The sequence below is a fragment of the Nyctereutes procyonoides genome, unplaced genomic scaffold (assembly GCF_905146905.1).
Source record: "Nyctereutes procyonoides isolate TBG_1078 unplaced genomic scaffold, NYPRO_anot_genome, whole genome shotgun sequence".
NCBI classification, from domain to species: Eukaryota; Metazoa; Chordata; class Mammalia; order Carnivora; family Canidae; genus Nyctereutes; species Nyctereutes procyonoides.
The window spans coordinates 7,205,495-7,225,089 of record NW_026575049.1 but is presented as its reverse complement, the minus strand read 5'-3'; the positions used below and the strand labels follow the sequence as shown (position 1 = coordinate 7,225,089).

The following is a 19,595-nucleotide window of genomic DNA, read 5'->3' as shown; positions in this document are numbered from 1 at the left end:
ATCTGCCTGAAAGATCTTCTCCCTCTGCCCTCCCCCCTGCATGAGTGTGCTTTCTCTCTTAAATAAATCGAAATCTTAAAAAAAAAAAGAGACTCCCTAGCAGCAATACTGTATGTGTAGATGTGTTATGTGGAAGTAGGAGCTGAATTCAAGTAGCCTATCCTCCTTGGATTGCATCACTGCTGCCTTGAAGATCTTTCTGACTTCATCTAGATGACTAGGGCAGATTGTTTCTTTTCCTTTTTTTTTTTTTTTGTTTTTTGTTTTAAGAATTTATTTATTACACAGAGAGAGAGGCAGAGACACAGGCAGAGGGAGAAGCAGGCTCCCTGCAAGGAGTCCAAATGTGGAACTCAATTCCAGGACCCCGGGATCATGATCTGAGCCAAAAGCAGATGCTCAACCACTGAGCCACCTGGGTGCCCCAGGTTGTTTCTTTATAGAGTTTTCTCTTAGAGAATCAAAGATATTTCCTTTTCTCTCTGGATGTAGCTACAGCACCCCACTCTTACTCTCTCATGGAATACTGAAATAGATTACACAGAAAATTACAATGCACAGCGGTAGCTGGGACTCTTAGAAGTAGAAATATATGCTGAATTTCAGGTAAACGTTACCTTCTTATGTTCTTCATATTAACTTTACTTTAAGGCTCTCTTCCAGACCCTCCCATCTCCTTCCAATCATTCTAATCCGCAAGCCTCTCCTTGGTGGTCAGTCCAGATTCTTTGAGTTTAATCTTACTTTTCCCACAATCCAAGGTTGAACTTCCCTGGAGCAAGTGGAAAGATCATTTCCTCTTTGACTTTGGGGATCAAGCACCACCTGCCTAAAGATATTTCATGGCTGCCTGTCAGGATCTCTGTGCTGTGCCTGCTTTGATGCCCCTTCCAAAGCTTTCCGTACAGATTCACCACTTATAGCCATGATTACCTCAGAAGCTCACAATCTTTTTCTCACTTCAGAAACCTCATGATCTTTTTTTTCTTAAAACCATTTAACTGCTTCACAACATCTTGTCAAGATCACTACTTGGAGACCACCACCTATGTGATGTGATCACACTTCCCTCACTCTTGCCCACCACCCATTTTTAGACAATATGAAAATAGAGTAACAACCGAACCACAGTTAAACTACATTGTTTTTCCATTTGTTTAACTGGTATAAGAACACTGCCAGATGTATACCACCAAGATTTTTCTTGAAGATACTTGTTTCCAACCTAGTCTAAAATTAGGAGATTCCTAACAGAGGAGAAACTGGAAAATAAGACAATGTTGCAAAGTGCCCAATGCCATCAAGGCTAGTATTTTGTAAACTTTTGAGTCTATATCATACCTTGAGATCACTGGCATATGTATGGGAATGTACTGTTCTCCCTTTTTCAACTGCACAGTCACTGTCCCTAAGTCAAAGCATAGATAAGTAATACTTAGAGGATCTATGTGCATATATATAGTCGACCCTTGAACAATGTGAGGGTTAGGGGTGCTGACCCTCCGTGCAGTCAAAAATCCACATTTAACTTAGACTTTCCAAAAACTTAACTACTAATAACCCATTGTTGACTAGAAGCCTTACTGGGAACATAAACAATCAATGTAAATTCTGTATGTTACATGCACTCCTACAATAAAGTAAGCCAGAAAATAAAATTTTATTTATTTATTTATTTATTTATTTATTTATTTATTTATTTATTTATTTATTTATTTATTTATTTATTTATTTATTCATTATTCATTCATTCATTCATTCATTCATAGAGCCAGAGACAGACAGAGAGAGAGGCAGAGACACAGGCAGAGGGAGAAGCAGGCACCACACAGAGAGCCTGACATGGGACTCGATCCCGGGTCTCCAGGATCACACCCTGGGCTGCAGGCAGCGAAAATAAAATGTTATTAAGAAACATTTGGGGGCAGCCCCTGTGGCTCAGCGGTTTAGTGCTGCCTTCAGCCCTGATCCTGGAGACCCGGGATTGAGTCCCATGTCAGGCTCCCTGCATGGAGCCTGCTTCTCCCTCTGCCTGTGTCTCTGCCTCTCTCTCTGTGTCTCTTGTGAATAAATAAATAAAATCTTTTTTTTTTTTTTTTTTTAAAAGAAAGAAACATTTGGGTAGCTCAGCTGGTTAAGTGAGCTCAGGTCATGATTCTAGGTTCCTGGGATTGAGTCCCGAATTGGGCCCCCTGTTCAGCAAGGAGTCTGCTTCTACTTCTCCCTCTCCCTCTGCCCCTGCTTCTCTTCTCTCACTTGTGCTCTCTCTCAGATAAATAAAATCTCAAAAAAAAAAAAAGTACTCATAAGGAAAATACATTTACAGTACTATACTGTATTTATTGAAAAAAAATCACATGTAAGTAGACCCGTACAGTTCAAACCCATGTTCTTCAAGAGCCCAATGTATAAATACAGGCAGATCAAATATCCTTCCTACAGTTCTCTTCCCTTTAACTTCACCATGGTCATCACACACATACACATTCATCAGATAAACTAGTAACTAAAAACAACTCAGTGAGAGACAGCTGAAGGAGATAAAATACTTTGAATAACCAGTAGTAAATTTGGAAATTGGGTCATTCTAGGCAATAATATAAAAATAATATAAAAAGGTTTAACTAATACCATGGTTAAAAATCCTTAGTTATTAAGGGCAAGTAAGATTTTTGTGGGTATAGTCCTAAACCTTTGAAACTGATGTTACCGAGAACAAACATGGTTTCTCAAAATACATCCCTGGGAAGAATATTAGGGCCTGAATACTAAACTGACTCTTCACAGTCTTTTAGTAAATTCCTATGACTCTCAAATCCCTATTTTAGGCTTTCTGACTATATTGAATAAAATACACTGTTTCCTTTGAAGAAGAACTTTAGCTTATCTTAGGGTAGTCCAATATGTCCTCATTCATTCATTCATTCATTCATTCCACAAACATCTACAGAATGCATACTATATATGGGAACTTAAATGAAGGACACCGAGTATCTAAGGAAAGAGGACCAGAATATATGGTCCACCCAATTTCTGTCACTGTTGACCACCTATCAAGCCATCAGTTTCCAACTTACATCCCTTCCAATGCCAACCTTGCTACTAAACCCAAAACTCTTTGTGGGAAGGAACTGCACATTCACTAAATCGATCACAGTGCCTGTCACATACCAAGTGATTATTAAAGTTAAGTTAATTTGGGTCACAGGAAGACAGTCAGATAGGGTCTCAATGTTAAATCCTGTGTCATCATCCATTTTTTTCTCTTCTTGGGATAGAGTACAAAACAAAAATTTCTAGGACAGGAATATCCAAAGTGACCACAATGGATTTGATAAAGGACCCAGAGACCATAACAAACTGAATCAAGGAACTAGAACCTGTGGACAATTCTGGAATCAGAGGGAAAAAGGCTAAAAGCCATATCACACTTCTGATTCATTCTCTATGAACCAGAGGCTGTTTACAGTCCTCATTTCTCTCCAGAGGAAACAGCCCCTCCCTTCTGAGTGCTTATCTTCTGGTTTCCGACAAAACTGATTGGTAATCACAAGGCTACCGGAAAACACACGAAGGAAAACATGAAGAAACTCCTCCTTACTAAAATATTTTAAACTCTTGTTTCTCAAAATAAGAATTTAAAAGGCTCTGAACATCATTAAGCTCAAAACAAATGCACAGTGTGAAAAATTAGTGGATTATTTGCATTATAAAAGAATGTTTTTAGTCCATTATTTTTCCAGCTTACTTTCCAGAATAGGAACTTTAATGACCTTAAATTTCATTTTAAATTATTTTAATTGTCTTTATTTTCATCCTCCAGTATAGAATCTGACAGAAAACCTTTTTGGTTCTTGAAGTGCCTGCGAGATTAGCCCTTTTATTCTATTCTCATGTCCATTAACAAGTTCTGTTTACCTCATACCGTTTAAGAGTGGGCTCCTTGCTGATAATCTCATTTTAGTGCAATCTACCCTGCAGGATGCTGTTTACTGGGACACGTAGCTGTAGTACCGTACCGCCTATCAGAATCCTGTGGCTTGACCTCAAACTGTACCTCTGCCTTCCCATACTTCTCCCTTGTGTGTAGCCCACCTCAGTGCACTGCCAGCTTCTCTGCTAGTGAGATCGCTCGCTACCATAGAAGGACCAGGTTGGGGAAAGAAATCAAAAGGTACAACACTAATTTTCCTAGTCTCTTTTTTAACCAATCCCCTTTTTTTCTCCACTCCCAACACATAATCTGTGTTACCACTGGGTAAGTATCACTATCTCTGACACAAGCTATACTTTAACCACAAAAACAGGAACTCTCTTTAAACAGTATAACCAGAAACATTCTGTCTCATGTTTTAGGACAAGTGTGCTTCTCAGAAGAGTACATATACAGTAATAAAAAGCCTTCACAGTTTTCTCTGAACCAACCTTATGCCTTCCACGAAAGACATTTGCAGTAGCTCCTTGGCCTAAAATATCAGATAAAAGCCACAGATGATTTGAAGTGCTCTGCATCTCGGCTTAGTCAGGAGATCTTGTTACGCTAAGAGAGAAGAAAAAATTTGCATGTTTTAAGGGAATAATACATTTAAGGAACAAACATGAGCTATTTTTAGTCTCCAGGAAGATCACCACTTATTGTTAAACTGAAGTGTACAGTCTCACATAAAAATCAGTTTCCAACAATCTTGAAGGCTAAAATGCTGTGTGGGCTCTGAAAAAAAACATTAACCAATGACATCTTATATATTTGCTTTAACTCACTTATCAGAGCTGCAGAAATGTTTATGTCCCTTCTAATTTTATCTCAGAGAGAGTGATACTGGCCACTTAACTCCTTCAAATGTTCTGGAAGATTAATCAATGATGAATTATTATTATTACTTTTTAATTTTATTTATTTGTTCATGAGAGACACAGAGAGAGGCAGAGACACAACACAGGCAGAGGGAGAAGCAGGCTCCATGCAGGGAGCCCGACGCAGGACTTGATCCCGGGTCTCCAGGATCATGCCCCCAGCCGAAGGCAGACGCTCAACAACTGAGCCACCCAGGCATCCCCTCAATGATGAATTATAAAGGTGTTTTAATGTAACCATGTAAAACGTAACAGAAATATAGAAAATACCTTGTTTCTTTAAGGGCAGGGCTACACTAATGAAAACAACTGTTGCCACTGCAGAACATTTCCAGGAGGTAAAATTTCACCAGCACATAGCCTCACAATCATAAAAGAAAAGTGAAACATTTTTTTGTTCCTTAAAGGTTACCAACTCTCCTGGAATTAATTTGAGGATAATGTTCCCAACTTCCAAGTCCATAAAAAATACACATATTAAGTGTTTATTACTGAGTCTTAAAAAACAAGGAAAGGAGGCTATGTAGTATTAAGTAAAATCTCTGTAACCTCTGTTTGATTTTGCTGTAAACCTAAAATTGCTCTAAGAAATAAAGTTGAGGGGATCCCTGGGTGGCTCAGCGGTTCGGGCGTGATCCTGGAGTCCCGGGACGGAGTCCTGCGTCAGGCTCTTGCCATGGGGCCTGCTTCTCCTTCTGCCTGTGTCTTTGCCTCTCTCTCTGTCTCTATCATGAAAAAATAAATAAAACCTTAAAAAAAAAAAAAAAAAAGCAATAAAGTTGATTTAAGGAAAAAAAAAAAGCATCACCCCTACCTAGCCTTCTCCTTTAACACAGAAAAGCTATTATGACTATCAGGATATTAAAAATACTTGAGCTCCACGTTGGAATAAAAATCAGCGTGAACTGTAGCCTCGCCACACCCCTTCAACTGCTGTAGTATCAGATGAGAACAGATCTTCATATTCCTTTGTAGTCAGTCCATCAGAGGAGAGTGGGGTGTTCAGTGATGAATTAATTGGTGACTACCCATATTCCAGGAAGGCTTAGGGACATCATGAATGGCCCATTTGCAACAGGGTCGCATATTAAGACATCTAATCTTACCGCCCGTCTAATTTAGATAAGGAAATGTCACACGCAGCAATGTGGTGGCAATAAGCAAGAAAAAGGAGATGCGCTGTTTCACAAGTAAGGCAGACACACATACGCTGGTGGAGGGAACCGGGGGGGGCGGAGGGGGACTTCCTCAACTGTATTCTCAGATATTTTTCAGGAACGAAAAAACCTGCCCCAAGTCCTGGCGCCGAGATAACTGTAAAATGCAAAAATGGTGTCATTCGTAGCCTTGTCCCGGGTCATGAGTGGCAGAGAGAGACACCTGTGTCGGCCAAGGTGCGTGCTGCCTGCAGGGGATGCGCGCGCAGTCTCGCGACGACCGGGAAGGCCCGCGGGAGCCGCGGCGGGGCGGTGACTCAGCGGGTCCGCGAGGGGTCGCGGCGGGGCGCCCACTGCCGCAGCTCGCACGGGCCGCAGGGCCGGGCCGCGGGGTCGGGGCCCGCGCTGGCGGCCGCTCCGCGCCAGGGCGGCAGCAGCCGGCCTCGGGTCAGGCAGCGGCCGGGTGAGTCGCGGCGCGGCGGGGCTGCCCCACACCCGGGCGCGGGCCCGCATCGCCGCGCGGCTTCAGCTTCCGGGCAGGCCCCCCGCCCGCCCCCCGGCCCGGCCCCGGGCCCCCCGTCCACGCTCGCAGGCGCGGGGGCAGAGCGGCCCGCCTCGAGGAGGCCGAGGCCCGTCCGTCGCCGCCGCGCGCCGACCCGGGGATGCGGACCCGCCAGGGTCCCGAGGCGCTCGGCCCCGCTCGCCGCCCCGCCCCGCCCCCGCCCTGACTCAGCATCCCGGTTCCCGGCCGGGGGCGGGGGCGCTCGGGCCCTGCCGCCCCCGCTGCCCCGGCCCCGCGCCGCTCGGCCCCTCCGCCCGCGCCGCCCCACTCACCGCGCCGGCCCGGACCGTCGCAGCACCTCCGACGGGCTCCCGCGGCCTCCCGGAGCCTCGGGGCACTTCCGGCTTCGCGAGCCCTGGCCGGGGGCCACGTGACCGACGGCCGGCGCGCGCCGCTGCGCCTGCGCACACCCGCCGGACCGGCCGCGGCCTCGGCGGCGCACACGAGGCGGGAGCGCTGGTGCGGCCGCTGCCTTCCCGGGGCTCGCGGCGGGCGGGGCGGGCGGGGCCACGGGGGGGCGGGGGAGGGGTGGAGGGGAGGGAGGCCGGGGGAGGGGGCTCCGGGAGGGCGGGGGGTCCCGGGGCAGGGGGCAAGGGTGCGAGGGGAGGGGGCGGGGGAGGGAGGCCGGGCGAGGGGGTGGGACGTGCTCGGGGATGGGGGCGGGGGCAGGGGCAGGCCGGCGGGGGGAGGCCGCGGGGGAGGCGCGGGGTGGGGCGGGGAGTGGAGGCCGAGGGGGTGGCGCCCGGAGTCCGACCCGGGCCTCACCGCTCAAAGGGTGAAGCGGGCAGCCGCGCAGTCAGCACTTTGCGACTCCAGACCTGATTCCCAGAACTGCGATCCCGCCGCGTCGCACAGGCCCCGCCCCCCCGCCCCGCCCGCGGACGCCCCGAGAGCCGCCCCGAGAGCCGCAGGTGCGCGGAGCGCTGGGGCGCGTCCCAGTCTGCAGGGAGGCCTCTGTGACTGTTGCAAGGACTGCGGCTTAGGATGATCCACACGTGAAATTCTTCATGTGAATAGGCTCAATTTATTTTTATGCACCCTTTTTTTTTTGGGGGGGGGCGTTGTGCGGTAGGCGAAGGCCTCAGAAGCGGATGTGGACTGCCTTCCCGGCTCTGCCGTCTGTTGGGCTGGGGCGATCCTGGAGACCTGGACTACTCAGGGTCCTGAAATCCTCGCGGCTGTTCCTTCGGGTGACGCCTCCTGCCCGCGGACTGCGCTGCGGCCTTTCTGCACAGATGGGGAGGTCAGAGACTCCTGCGGGTTCACGGCTACACTTCTGAGCTGGAAGAGGAGGAGTTCTCAGTAGAGGACGAGAACAGGAAACCATGGCAGACGGGTTAAGAACAGACCTGGGGGTGCAGTCCCAACTCTCCCCACCAAGTACCGACTCCAGGCGGCCTTCTTCCCCCCACGTCTGTTCCCCTCCTGTGCACAGTGGCGGTAACAAAAGCCCACAGTAGTAATGCGTTGGAACAAAAGGAAGTCACTTTATTAGACTTTTAAACAATGTTTAAGTACTGGAACCACTGTAACAACGAATCTATTTATACTGTTTACAATTCCAGTTTCAGTTTTCCTGTATGTAATGCCAAGAATGAGATCTGCCCAGGTTCCTTTACAACAGGAAGACCTACAGCTCAAAAGTTTTATGGGAGAAAATGTCATTAGCTGAGCCAAAGGCCTTGACTCACGTATTTACCACGTAAGAGATGCACACTGAAATACCACAGGTATTTTCTTAAAGGTAGAGCTGCTTGTGAATCAAGGAACAATCAAGACTTTAAATAAACTTAGGCACAGTAGACCAGGCATCATAAAACCCTTGTTGGTGTTCCATAGTCAAGTCACACAAATCCCCGTCTTTGACCTCCATGGCCGCAACTGTCAAGAGTCACTCTTGAGACAGTTATTCGGGTGCTTGTTGTTGGGAAACTAAATACAGTACAAATAAGGTTATTCATGATGAAGCAGGGGTTCCTAATTGCTATGGTCCTCCCTAAATAAAGCGCTCCGGGTAACTTCAGAGAAAGATGGGAATTATGCGTGACTACAGGGCATGGAAGTTTATTTACTACTGCAGACTCTTTAATTTCCGTGTCATTTTCTCTTGGCTCTGAACATACACGAATCTTTTGAAAGGCCTCAAAAAGCCAGGCAAAAAGGAGCTGTCACCTTTACATCTATGGAACTGTATTTTGTAGTGATCATAGCTACTATGAAGCCTTCGTGGGCAGGTACGGTAATAAGCTCTTCAGGCTTAAATTCTTAGTTGTGAGGTAGCTACCATTATTTCGCCCATATTACAGATGTGGAAACTGCCGCATGAAGAAGTCATTTAACTTGCTTAAGCTTCTTAAGACCAGTAACAGGCAGAAATGTTATTTGAACCCACTGAACCTGCAACCTGTTTTAGCTCTAAGCACTATGCTGTGACTTGTTAGTATACTCTGAAAAGTTAATGCGATTGCACGAGATGTAATGATCTTTCCCAATGAAACGTTTATGAAACACTCAAGCTTTCACATACCTATTTTTACTATTTTATTTATTTATTTAGAGTACTCACAAGTGAGCAGGGACGGGGGGGGGGGGTGAGGGAGAGAATCTTAAGCAGGCTCCACGCTCAGCATGAGCCCAATGTGGGACTTGATTCTGAGATCATGAACTGAGCTGGTATTAAAAGTAGGGACACTTGACTGAGCCCCCCGGGTGTCCCCCCTCCACATTTTTTTTTGAGTTAGAATTTATTCTTTTTAAAGTAAGCACTAGGGGCACCCAGGTGGCTCAGTGGTTAAGCAACTGCCTTCGCTCAGGGCATGATCCTGGAGACCCAGGATCAAGTCCCATGTCCCTGCATGGAGCCTGCTGCTCCCTCTGCCTGTGTCTCTGCCTCTCTGTCATGAATAAATAAAATCTTTAAAAAAAAATTAGAATAGTTTTAGGGAGTTTATAGACCACTGAAGCCCATTATGAAAACTTTAGGGGAACCATGTGGGCCAAGGGTTAAAAAAAAAAACCCTCCCCTAAAATCTTGAGCTTTTAGAATTTAAACTTAAATGACTGTAATAGTAATCCTGCTGCTCAGTTTATTCCTCCTCTTAATTTTCTAAAACTAGTTAGTGATACTATTATTTTTCTTCTTGTTTTCTTGCATTGTCATGAATAAAAATGGGGGGAAATACTTCTAGTAAACAAAAGCCCACCTACTTGTAAGCAACATCAACACATAGATACAGTGTCCTAAGTAACTCCAATAAAAGAGGGAAAAAATGGATTTTAAATTCTATGAATAGATTGAAACAGCCTTTCTTTCTTTTTTTTTTTTAACATTTTAAAAAGAATCTAAGAGAACTAAGTTGTATGTAACCTTTTGGGAGCATAAATCAATCATCTATAAGCTTATATGTGCAATTCTTTAAATGGGAAATCAGGAAGACATGAGAACAGAAGATTAAAGTATTTATAATAATAATTCCAAAAAAGACTTGATGGATTTCGCTACATAAAATTTATTTTTATTTTTTTATAAAAAGTGTATAACACTGGTACCTACTCTTAAATCAGTTAATTTATGAAACCATTCTCTTGTAGAACACACATTGGCATCGAAACAGTTTAAAGAAACGTAATGGCTATCTACAAAAAAATTATTTTGATTTGTTGTATTCCCCCCATATTTTAAGACTGCACACATAAAGGAAAATTAAAATTTTCAAACATTTTATATTTAGCAATTAAAAAAAAAGTACGCTGTTTTCCTGCTATGGTCTTTATAAAGGTTGTAATGTTTCAAGTAAAAAAGAAAAAAAAAGTACTAGGATGACCATGCTGTATCTTTTAACAGCATTTTTCTATAGAACAATTTGAACTGGCATGCAAGCAACTTCTCTTGTTGTCACATACCTGTATTCAGAGAAAATTACACCCATTTTACAGAAAAATCCCAATACATATACTGCGATAAGCTTAAAGCAATGTTAAAAAGACCAGTGTGAATGGCACACAAAAACTGCTTCTTTATAAATTAACTGGAATTCCTGATCAGAAAGTAGGCACAGGGAGATCCAGTCCTTAGGGCTTTGCTCTCTGGAAGAATACCTGTAAATAAAGTACAATCAGCACTGAGGTCAGAAGATATCACCTTTCCCCAGAAGCATGACTCCAAGTCAGTAAGTGCTAGTCACTCTTTTGTAAAATACAATCAATATTTAGAACATTTCACATATTTCATAAATCCACACCTGGCACAAGAACTTTCTTTTCTGGACAATTTGAGAAAGTCTAGAGATACGTTGACATTAGTTGGGCAACTAGTGAAAATACGGTATTAAGTCTAACGCGATGAGAATTCAAGTGGTCAGAGGAAAACACGCTCTTTACCTTTCGATGACTGACATGCTGTCAAAGCTAATACTGGGAAATTAAATATTGAGGAAGAAACAAATCAAAGCTAAAGATAGCAGCTGTTATCCCTTAAGGAATTTACTAATATTTTTATCATAAAAAAATACTTGCAATTCAACATTTGAGACTATGAATGAATAGGCTAGAGTTTATGCTGGTGACTGGCCCAGTGTTGCCCACTACCTTCCACAGTTAGGTACATGGTTTTGTTTTTGTTTTTTTTTTTTTTTTTTTGTGTGTGTGTGTGTGTGTGTGTGTGTGTGTGTGTGTGTTTTAATAAAGATTTTATTTGTAAGTAATCTCTGCACCCAGTGTGGGGCATGAACTCATATCCTGAGATGAAGCCAGCCAGGTGCCCCTGTAGTTAGGTGCGTGTTAAGAGAGCACTCAAAAGACTACTGGTAGGCAGTAACTCACTCGGGACCATATTCATCACTGTACCCTTAGTGCCTACGAGATCAGACGCTCAGTTAACAACCTATTGACTAAGTGAAGAGAAGAAAGATCACTGTGTGAGCAAAACGAAGCCTTACAAAGAGGCTCTGCTTGAGGTAAGCCTCAGAGTGGGTAGGATTCCTAAAGGAGGAAGGCTGCTAATAAAGCAGAATTTTGGAAGAACAGCAAGAATAGCAAAGACTGTTCCTGCAAGAGAAACCAGAAAGGCGGTCTGAGATCAGAATATGAAAAACAACAAAAATTCTGAATGAACCTATTTTTATTTGATGGTATAGGTTTATGAAGAGTATAAGGGGAATGAATTTCAGAGGACTGTTCAGGGTTTTCAAACAGCTCAGCCGGGCCCCAAGGGAAGGGGTATCAGTGTGAAAGGACACAAATCCACACCGGAGTAGCAGCAGTGGAGATAGAGAGGAGGCTGACAGTGACGAGGAGAGAATCTGCAAGATCTAGGGATCCACTCCACGTAAGGAGAGTAGGCACGAAAGAGGGAACCTCACTTCTCCCACCAAGAACAGTGCTCTCCTGGAGATAATGCTCACACTGAAAAGCTGGGATCCGGAGGAAGACTTATTTATAAATGCAACTGGATGAATTACTATGTTTGGAGCACAAGCCTGCTACACTGGATCTGCGGTTACAGACACCTTTAAGAGAGTTACAGTTTCTGTGAGTCCTTTCACCCAGTTTAGTCACAGTTATTTAACAGATGTTACCTCCGAAGGCGCTTTGCTTCTTATAGGGAAACGGGAGTGGGGAGGGTTCCTAATGATAAAGCATAATTCCCAATATTCTTCTCACAAACTCCTATTGGTTTAAGCTGACAAATGATTACTAGGGAAAAAACTGACAAGGGAAGATGTTATAGAACCAAAGTCAAAGGATGACACACATTTCCTCGGCAAAGGCCGAGACTTAGGAAATTACTGAATGCCTCGGACAAAAGGACCAGGCAGTCTTTCGTTAAGTCACCTGCTACCAATATATTTAGCATAGTGTTTTGTCCTCAAATTTGTTGAATGAAGGTAATAAAAACAAAGAGCAGTTGCTCATTTTGTCACACTGTAACTTTATTTTCAGATGGAGGTCTTTTGTAGGCAGGAAGAGTAACTCATATGGATATTTGCAGCAGTTAGTACAGTACCTGTTACATAAAAAGCCATCACAGATTAATGAATGACTGACTACCTGGGTGAGAGCAAGACAGCTGTACCTCATGGGTTGTAAATTGTAAATAAGAATACCAAATACACATCTGATGCTTCTTGCCAACTTGGAGAGTTTTTTAAAAAATTAAAAAATTCACCCAATTAGGGGGCGCCTGAGTAGCTTAGTCAGTTAAGTATCTGATTCTTGGTTTTGGCTCAGGTCTTAGGGTTGTGAGACAGCCCGCATCGGACTCCATACTTAGCGCAGAGTCGGCTGCAGATTCTTTGCCCTTTTTTCCTCTCCCTCTACTCCATCCCTGCGTGCCCTCTCTCAAAATCTTTAAAAGAAAAAATTCACTCAATTTATGAATGTAAAAAGAGCCCTGATTGCCGAATCTGAGCATTCTTTCTGTCCATTTTGTAATTCAAAAGTTTCAAAAATAGATATAGCCAAGTAACTTGTACTTCTCTTTTTATATTTTTAGTTTTCTTTCAAGTCAATATGGGCACATGTTCTTAAACATTATTTGTCTCAGTCCTGTAGTTCCTATTTAATTACACCACAAACTGTAAAAGGAAACTGACATTTTCATAATATGTTCAAGCATGCATAGTGTGCTTAGGTCACTTTTTATGATCTTTTCTAAGAACTCAGTTGAAAGTGACTTTATACAAGATTCTGAAGTCGAACTAAAACTATAGATTTTTAGAAGCAGGTTTTAGAAGACATTCCAAAATAAGTAATAATTGGTAAGATTACAGTATGACACAGGATCTACAATAAGTATCCTCTCTAGGCTCTAAAATATTACCCAACTGTAAGAAGATATATAAGGTTTCCAAATACCTACCTTTAAGTAATTTTTAAAAACTTTAGCATCAGGCTGCTGAAGCGCTTGACAAAACTCCTGGGGGGGGGGGGGGACAGGAGGAAAGAAGGAGAATGAATCAAAAGTATTAAATTCACGGTAATTCAAATCCAGTTTTCTTTCTAAAATTGTGATTTAAAAAAGATACATAACTATTTTAACCATCAGTTCTATATGTACAGTACATCAGCATTAACTATATGCATACTATTGTGCAACAGATCTCTAGAACTTTTTATCTTGTAAAGCTACCTCCCAAACCCTTGCCACCACCATTCTACTTCTGTTCCTAAGAGCTGGACTACTTTAGATACTTCATATAAGTGGAATTATGCAGTATTTATAGAATCTTTGTGACCGGGTTACTTAATTTAGCATAATGCCCTCAAGGTTCATTCATGTTGTATGTAGCATGTGACAGGATGTCCTTTAAGGCAGAATAATATTCCACTGTGTGTATATACCGCATTTTACTTCTCCTTCAACTGTCAAAAGGCATTTAAGTTGCTTCAAATCTACAGTAGTATGATAACTTATTAAAGTGAACCAGAACAGTTCCTCATCAAAAAAGGTTCTATGGCTTTTTCACATGTAACACTTGCCAGATATAGGCTTTTGACACTTTTGAGAACTTGGCTCTCCTAGACAAAGTTGACTCACGCCTGAGAAGGGGAGAGGGGTAAAAACTACCCTGCTCAGGCTGTATTCATCTTGGAAGAGTGGTAACTGAGCAGAGCCTGAGCCTGACCAAAAGAAAATGAGGTTAGTCTAATAGAATTCTGTAAACACTGTTGGCAGAGGCATATGAAAAAGGGAAAATTGGGGATGCTTATTTTTTATGATCAAATTATCAGCTAGAGATATAATTTTGTTTTACTTAGCAATCTGGTATATTTCTATTTTTGATGGGCATTAAGGTCATGTGAGTAATTAGTAATTTACCTTTTTTATTAAAACATTACCTTACTTACGTAACAAATTATAGCTGAGAAAATTAATACCTCTAAAGATAAAGATGCTGGGTCATGAAAAAAAGAGATCATAAAACTCATTAAAAATGACATCACTCTTATCCAAGATAAAGCCTGTTTTTCACTTGATTTTTTCAATGTCTTTCATAAAATAGCATCATAACAACTTTTTAAAAATACTGTTGGTGAAGAAACAAATCCTAGCAGCTACTGAAGAGGTTTGTAATAAAAATTTAGATACCTCAATTACATCTATGTGCTACTGGACAAGTCTGGATAACTCAACTCATGCCAAGAAAATCACTAAATGCCATTAAAAAAAATCACTTTGCAATTTTTAATATTTTTTTATTTAAAGATTTTATTTTATTTATTCATGAGAGACACAGAGAGAAGCAGAGACACAGGCAGAGGGAGAAGCAGGCTCCATGCAGGGAGCCACCCAGGTGTCCCTCACTGTGCAAATTTGATAAAAATTTAAGATCACTTTCCAGATACTTCACAATAGTTTCAGATTTAAAAAAATAAGCATTGATAAGCTTGGCATATGTAAAATGAATGATTAGCACAAATCTTCACAATAGGTTGGTGAGTTGTGGGGCCCTTTGGCAGTCTGGGAGAGCCTACTGGACTCTCTAGAATGTTTTTTTACAATTTATAATACATGGGATTACAAAGGAAACTAACTATAATGACTTATGGTTATCGGGACACCTGAGGTGGCTCAGCGGTTGAGCATCTGCCTTCGGCTCAGGGCGTGATCCTGGAGTCCCAGGATTGAGTCCCACATCGGGCTCCTTGCGGGAAGGGAAGCCTGCTTCTCCTTCTGCCTGTGTCTCTGCACCCCCTGCCCCATGTCTCTCATGAATAAATAAGTAAAATCTTCCCCCGAAAAATGACTTATGGTTATCAAAAACATGTGGTAGAGTAGTAAGATTTACTGACTCAGATAACAAGGTCCAGTGATATATCTTAATAATTCATAATTTCAATATTTTGAAATATAGTTTGTGAGACCCCTGGAACAACTAATAAAACACAAGAACACTTCTGATTTCCACTGGTGACAACGTCACAGGCAATGCGAATGCTACTATGTTTCGTGATTTATCACCTACACAATGGTAGGAAATTAAACTTTTGAAAAAAAAAGTAAAAAAATAAACTTTTGGTTAAAGGTTAGTGAAAATGAAAATACCATTTTCTCCCATTCAATTTCATATACCCCTGAAGTTTGAACTCCTGTTATCTTATATATAGTAAAACATCAAGTTGAATGCAGTTTTACTTTCTTGACTCAAAATTAAGATGAACTACAAGTCATATTTCTTTAACTAAAATTAAGAGAAATATCTACTCTGAGCTTTTACCTGAATTATTTCTGGAGCTACTTGTAAGGAAGGCAGGTATTCTTGTTGAAGATACTGAACACATTCTGGGCCCTGGAAATTAAAAGATAATTATAACTGAATCATTTTCTTAATATTAATAATGCATAAAAAGAGATTAGAATGACACACGTACACTTCAAACAGTATGGTATTGTGATTAAGAATATTGTTTGGAGCCAGACTGCTGTGGTTTAAGGCCTGACTTTGGCAAATTTCTGGTAACTTGAGCACGTTACTTAGCCTGAGCCTCGGTTTCCCCATCTGAAAAATGGGAGTTATTTTGAGGAGTGGATGAGTTAAGAAATATAAAACTTTTAGAATAGTGCGGAGCATGCACTACATGTTAACCTTATTAGCATTATATAGTGAAGATTAAACAAATGTTCTAAATCAAGGAAGTAACAATGCCAGAGTCTTCAAAGCACTGAAAGAAGACAGCAAACAGAGGTGCTCCTGTTCAATCTACCACCGGGTGGATTATATGGTTCTGTGGGTGCATGAGGGGAAACCTTTGGGCAAGGGTAGGGTTGTAACCATCCTGAGAAACTAAAATACAAGTGAGGATGAACAGAATGATATGTTAAGAGATAATAGCAATACAAGTACACCTCCCTTTTTCCTGTTCAGCCATCAGGGAACAGGAATTAAGCAGCCAAATGAGGAAATCAAGACAGAAAGATGAGGTGATTCGCCAGTCTGCTGTTGATTACATCTGTACTAAAAAGCAGGCCACCTGATTTCTAAAACCCAGGTTTTTCTCTGGGTTTTCTCTACCATCTTCCTAAAAATGACAATAGTGCTGTTTTTTTTTTTTTTTTTTTTTTTGGGTAAACTTAGTGGAGGGAAGGCGGAAGAATTCTACAAATGAATCCCAAACCCCTATCCCTTCACAGAAGCTACAAAGGAACTTAGGATACAATCTGAAAATGGTTTTCCTATAGCAACGTGTTTGAAAGGGTGACCTCTGCGCGCTCACACACACACAAGGTATTCTCACTTTCAAACCTCAATCTGATTTAAAGATTTTAATATGTTGATAACTCCAAACCTAGTCTAACTGGAAGTAATAGTTGTGAAATCACAAAAGAAAAAAACCCATCTCTCCTCAATGCACTTCTCCCCACCTTAACACTTGAATTTCCTGTTTAATATATATATTTTTAAAAAGATTTTATTTATTTATTTATTTATTTATTTATTTATTTATTTATTTATTTATTTATTAGAGACACAGAGAGAGAAGCGGAGACACAGGAAGAGGGAGAAGGCTCCCCATGGGGACCCCAAAGTGGGACTTGATCCCAGGACCCCAGGATCACAACCTGAGCCAAAGGCAAACGCTCAACTGCTGAGCCACCCAGGTGCTCCTGTTTAATATACTTCTGAATCAAAGAATTTTTTTATGTTTCTTTCTCTACACTGACTCCTAGTCCTCTAACTCACTGGACCTATGGCATAATTTAATGACCTTTCAAAGGAAAGCTATTCCTAATTCAGAGAAGCTAACAATGCTTTTTTTTTTTTTTTGTGAAAGTTTCTCAAGATTGCTTCTACATTCCTTTCTCACCTTTTTTTTTGCTGCATTTTGCTGCAAAATCCAAGTTATTTATTTATTTAAAGTATAACTTCTCACCTTTCCCTCTCTCTTTTTTTAAAAGATTTATCTATTTATTTATTTATTCATGATAGAGAGAGAGAGAGAGACAGAGAGAGGCAGAACACAGGCAGAGGGAGAAGCAGGCCCCATGCCAGGAGCCTGACGTGGGACTCGATCCCAGGATTCCAGGATCATGCCCTGGGCGCCAAACGGCTGAGCCACCCAGGGATCCCTCTCTCTCTCTTTTTTAAAGTAAGCCCAATGCCCAACATGGAGCTTAAACTGACGATCGCAAGATCAAGAGCCACATGCACTTACCAACTAAGCCAGCCAGGCACCCCTCTCTGTGACTTTCTAGCATTCTCTCTTTTGACTCTTCTCTTAGCATTCATACCTCTGGTTCTACTTCTAGCTTTTTCTTGACTCTTGCTTTAGCCAGATTTCTTTGTATCCTGGTCTTAGAAATTCTCATTCATTCCTACCACTTTACCTTGTGCACTCGAAAATCAGTATTTAGTTCTAACTGCTTCAGAGCCATATTCCAAAGCTCTCTGAACATGCTTCCAAGCTATCTCAAATTACAACCCTAGTGCCTATGGACTTCTCAACTTTTCATACATATATAACACAGGGCTACCTACCTAATCCTATTTTACTTTCTAGCTATTAATTTTATCTCCATACTTTAGCTAAACAGGTATTTCTATTATTTTCTATCAAATCCACAAGGCAATGTCTGCTCTGTCTTCATATACCTGCTTAACTTTGCCAGAATGACAGCTCCCCCTCTTGTCAGTCCAATCAATCTACATGTGTCCTGAGGCCTATCAAAAAAACAAAACAGGGCAGCCCCAGTGGCTCCACAGTTTAGCGCCACCTTCAGTCCAGGGCGTGATCCTGGAGACCCAGGATCGAGGCCCACGTCAGGCTCCCTGTATGGAGCCTGCTTCTCCCTCTGCCTGTGTCTCTGCCTCTTTCTTTGTCTCTCATTAATAAATAAATAAATAAAATCTTTAAAAAAACAAAACAAAACAAAAAAAATCTTTAAAAAAACAAAAACAAAACCACTTCTTTCCTATGGCTTTCTTTGATTACTGTGATAGGCAAAATTGCTTGTTCACCTTTAGTCTCACAATATTACACTTATATAGATGTATTAATTTATCCCTATTCAAGTACTTAACTGAGAGTTATTTATATATTTTCTTTCCTGATTCCAAGTCCTAAAAATATTGGGAGACTTTTAAACTTAATTCATGTTTATATAGCTCCTCTGTTGCCCCCGCAGTCTACACATACTCTTCATCCTAGCATAGTAGGCATAGAAAATGCTGCAGAAATGAAAATCCTTCAAACCTGTATTAGAAGAATCAAAAACTCAAGTTCAAATGAGGGAGTGGACTGAATGGAGACGGGTGAATATTTTTATGAGGGGTGGGGGGGCTGCTATGTGGGAATGTCCAGTCCTGTGATGGCATTCTAGCTTTGAGCGAAGTTGGAGATCGGAGTTTTTATTTTTACAAAAAGGACCTGATTTTTTATTTTTAAAATTCTATTATTAAGTAAGCTCCATGACCAAAGTGGGGCTCAAACTCACAATCCTGAAATCAAGAGTTGCATAATCCACTGATAGAGCTAGCCAGGTGGCCTAGTACCTGATTTTTAAATGCTGGCAATCAGGGGCACCCAGGTGGCTCAGTGGTTGAGCATCTGCCTTTGGCTCAGGTCATGACCCTGGGGTCCTGGGATCAAGCGCCACATCGGGTTCCCTGCACGGGGCCTGCTTCTCCCTCTGCCTATGTCTCTGCCTCTATGTATCTCATGGATAAATAAATAAAATCTTAAGAAAAAGTTAACAATCAGTTCATGTTATTAAAGAATACTGTACAAGGCAAACAACTCACCAGCTGGATTCAGCCCAGATTCACTTACAATTTTACAAATGATTAGATTGACAAGAAGAACAAAATATTCTAAAGTTGTGAAGCACTCTAACCATTTGCAATACTAAGACTGAGAAACCCAGCTGTGAAGAGCCAACTAAGTCATGAAATGTGGATCTTTTTATGATTTTTCACATTGTCAAACCAAAACAGACATACATTATGAACTTCCTATAATCCAAAACATAAAGGGCAATAATAGATACTACTATTTGCATTCAACTCCTTCCTCATTCAAAAAAA

At 41.8% G+C, this 19,595-nt stretch overlaps 2 protein-coding genes across 5 annotated transcripts in view; both read right to left on the bottom strand.

Annotated features, from left to right (window-relative positions):
• The window catches only part of TBK1 (TANK binding kinase 1), a 40,421-nt gene extending 33,470 nt beyond the window's left edge, over positions 1-6,951 (bottom strand). The window contains exons 1-2 of one of the 2 annotated variants that reach the window (XM_055328741.1): positions 6,846-6,951; positions 4,426-4,540 (exon numbers count right to left, since the gene is read on the bottom strand). In XM_055328741.1, coding sequence (XP_055184716.1) covers positions 4,426-4,512 — 87 coding nt within the window. In that variant the 5' untranslated portion in view covers positions 4,513-4,540; positions 6,846-6,951. Of the gene's footprint in view, positions 1-617; positions 773-4,425; positions 4,541-6,845 lie in introns of those variants that run through there. The other variant, XM_055328742.1, reaches the window with a different exon arrangement.
• Positions 6,952-10,062: 3,111 nt separating this feature from the next.
• XPOT (exportin for tRNA) overlaps positions 10,063-19,595 on the bottom strand; it is a 43,211-nt gene continuing 33,678 nt past the window's right edge. For 2 of the 3 annotated variants that reach the window (XM_055327964.1, XM_055327965.1), the window contains exons 23-25: positions 15,792-15,863; positions 13,433-13,489; positions 10,063-10,671 (exon numbers count right to left, since the gene is read on the bottom strand). In XM_055327964.1, the coding sequence (XP_055183939.1) occupies positions 10,645-10,671; positions 13,433-13,489; positions 15,792-15,863 (156 nt within the window). In that variant the 3' untranslated portion in view covers positions 10,063-10,644. Of the gene's footprint in view, positions 10,672-12,482; positions 12,578-13,432; positions 13,490-15,791; positions 15,864-19,595 lie in introns of those variants that run through there. The other variant, XM_055327966.1, reaches the window with a different exon arrangement.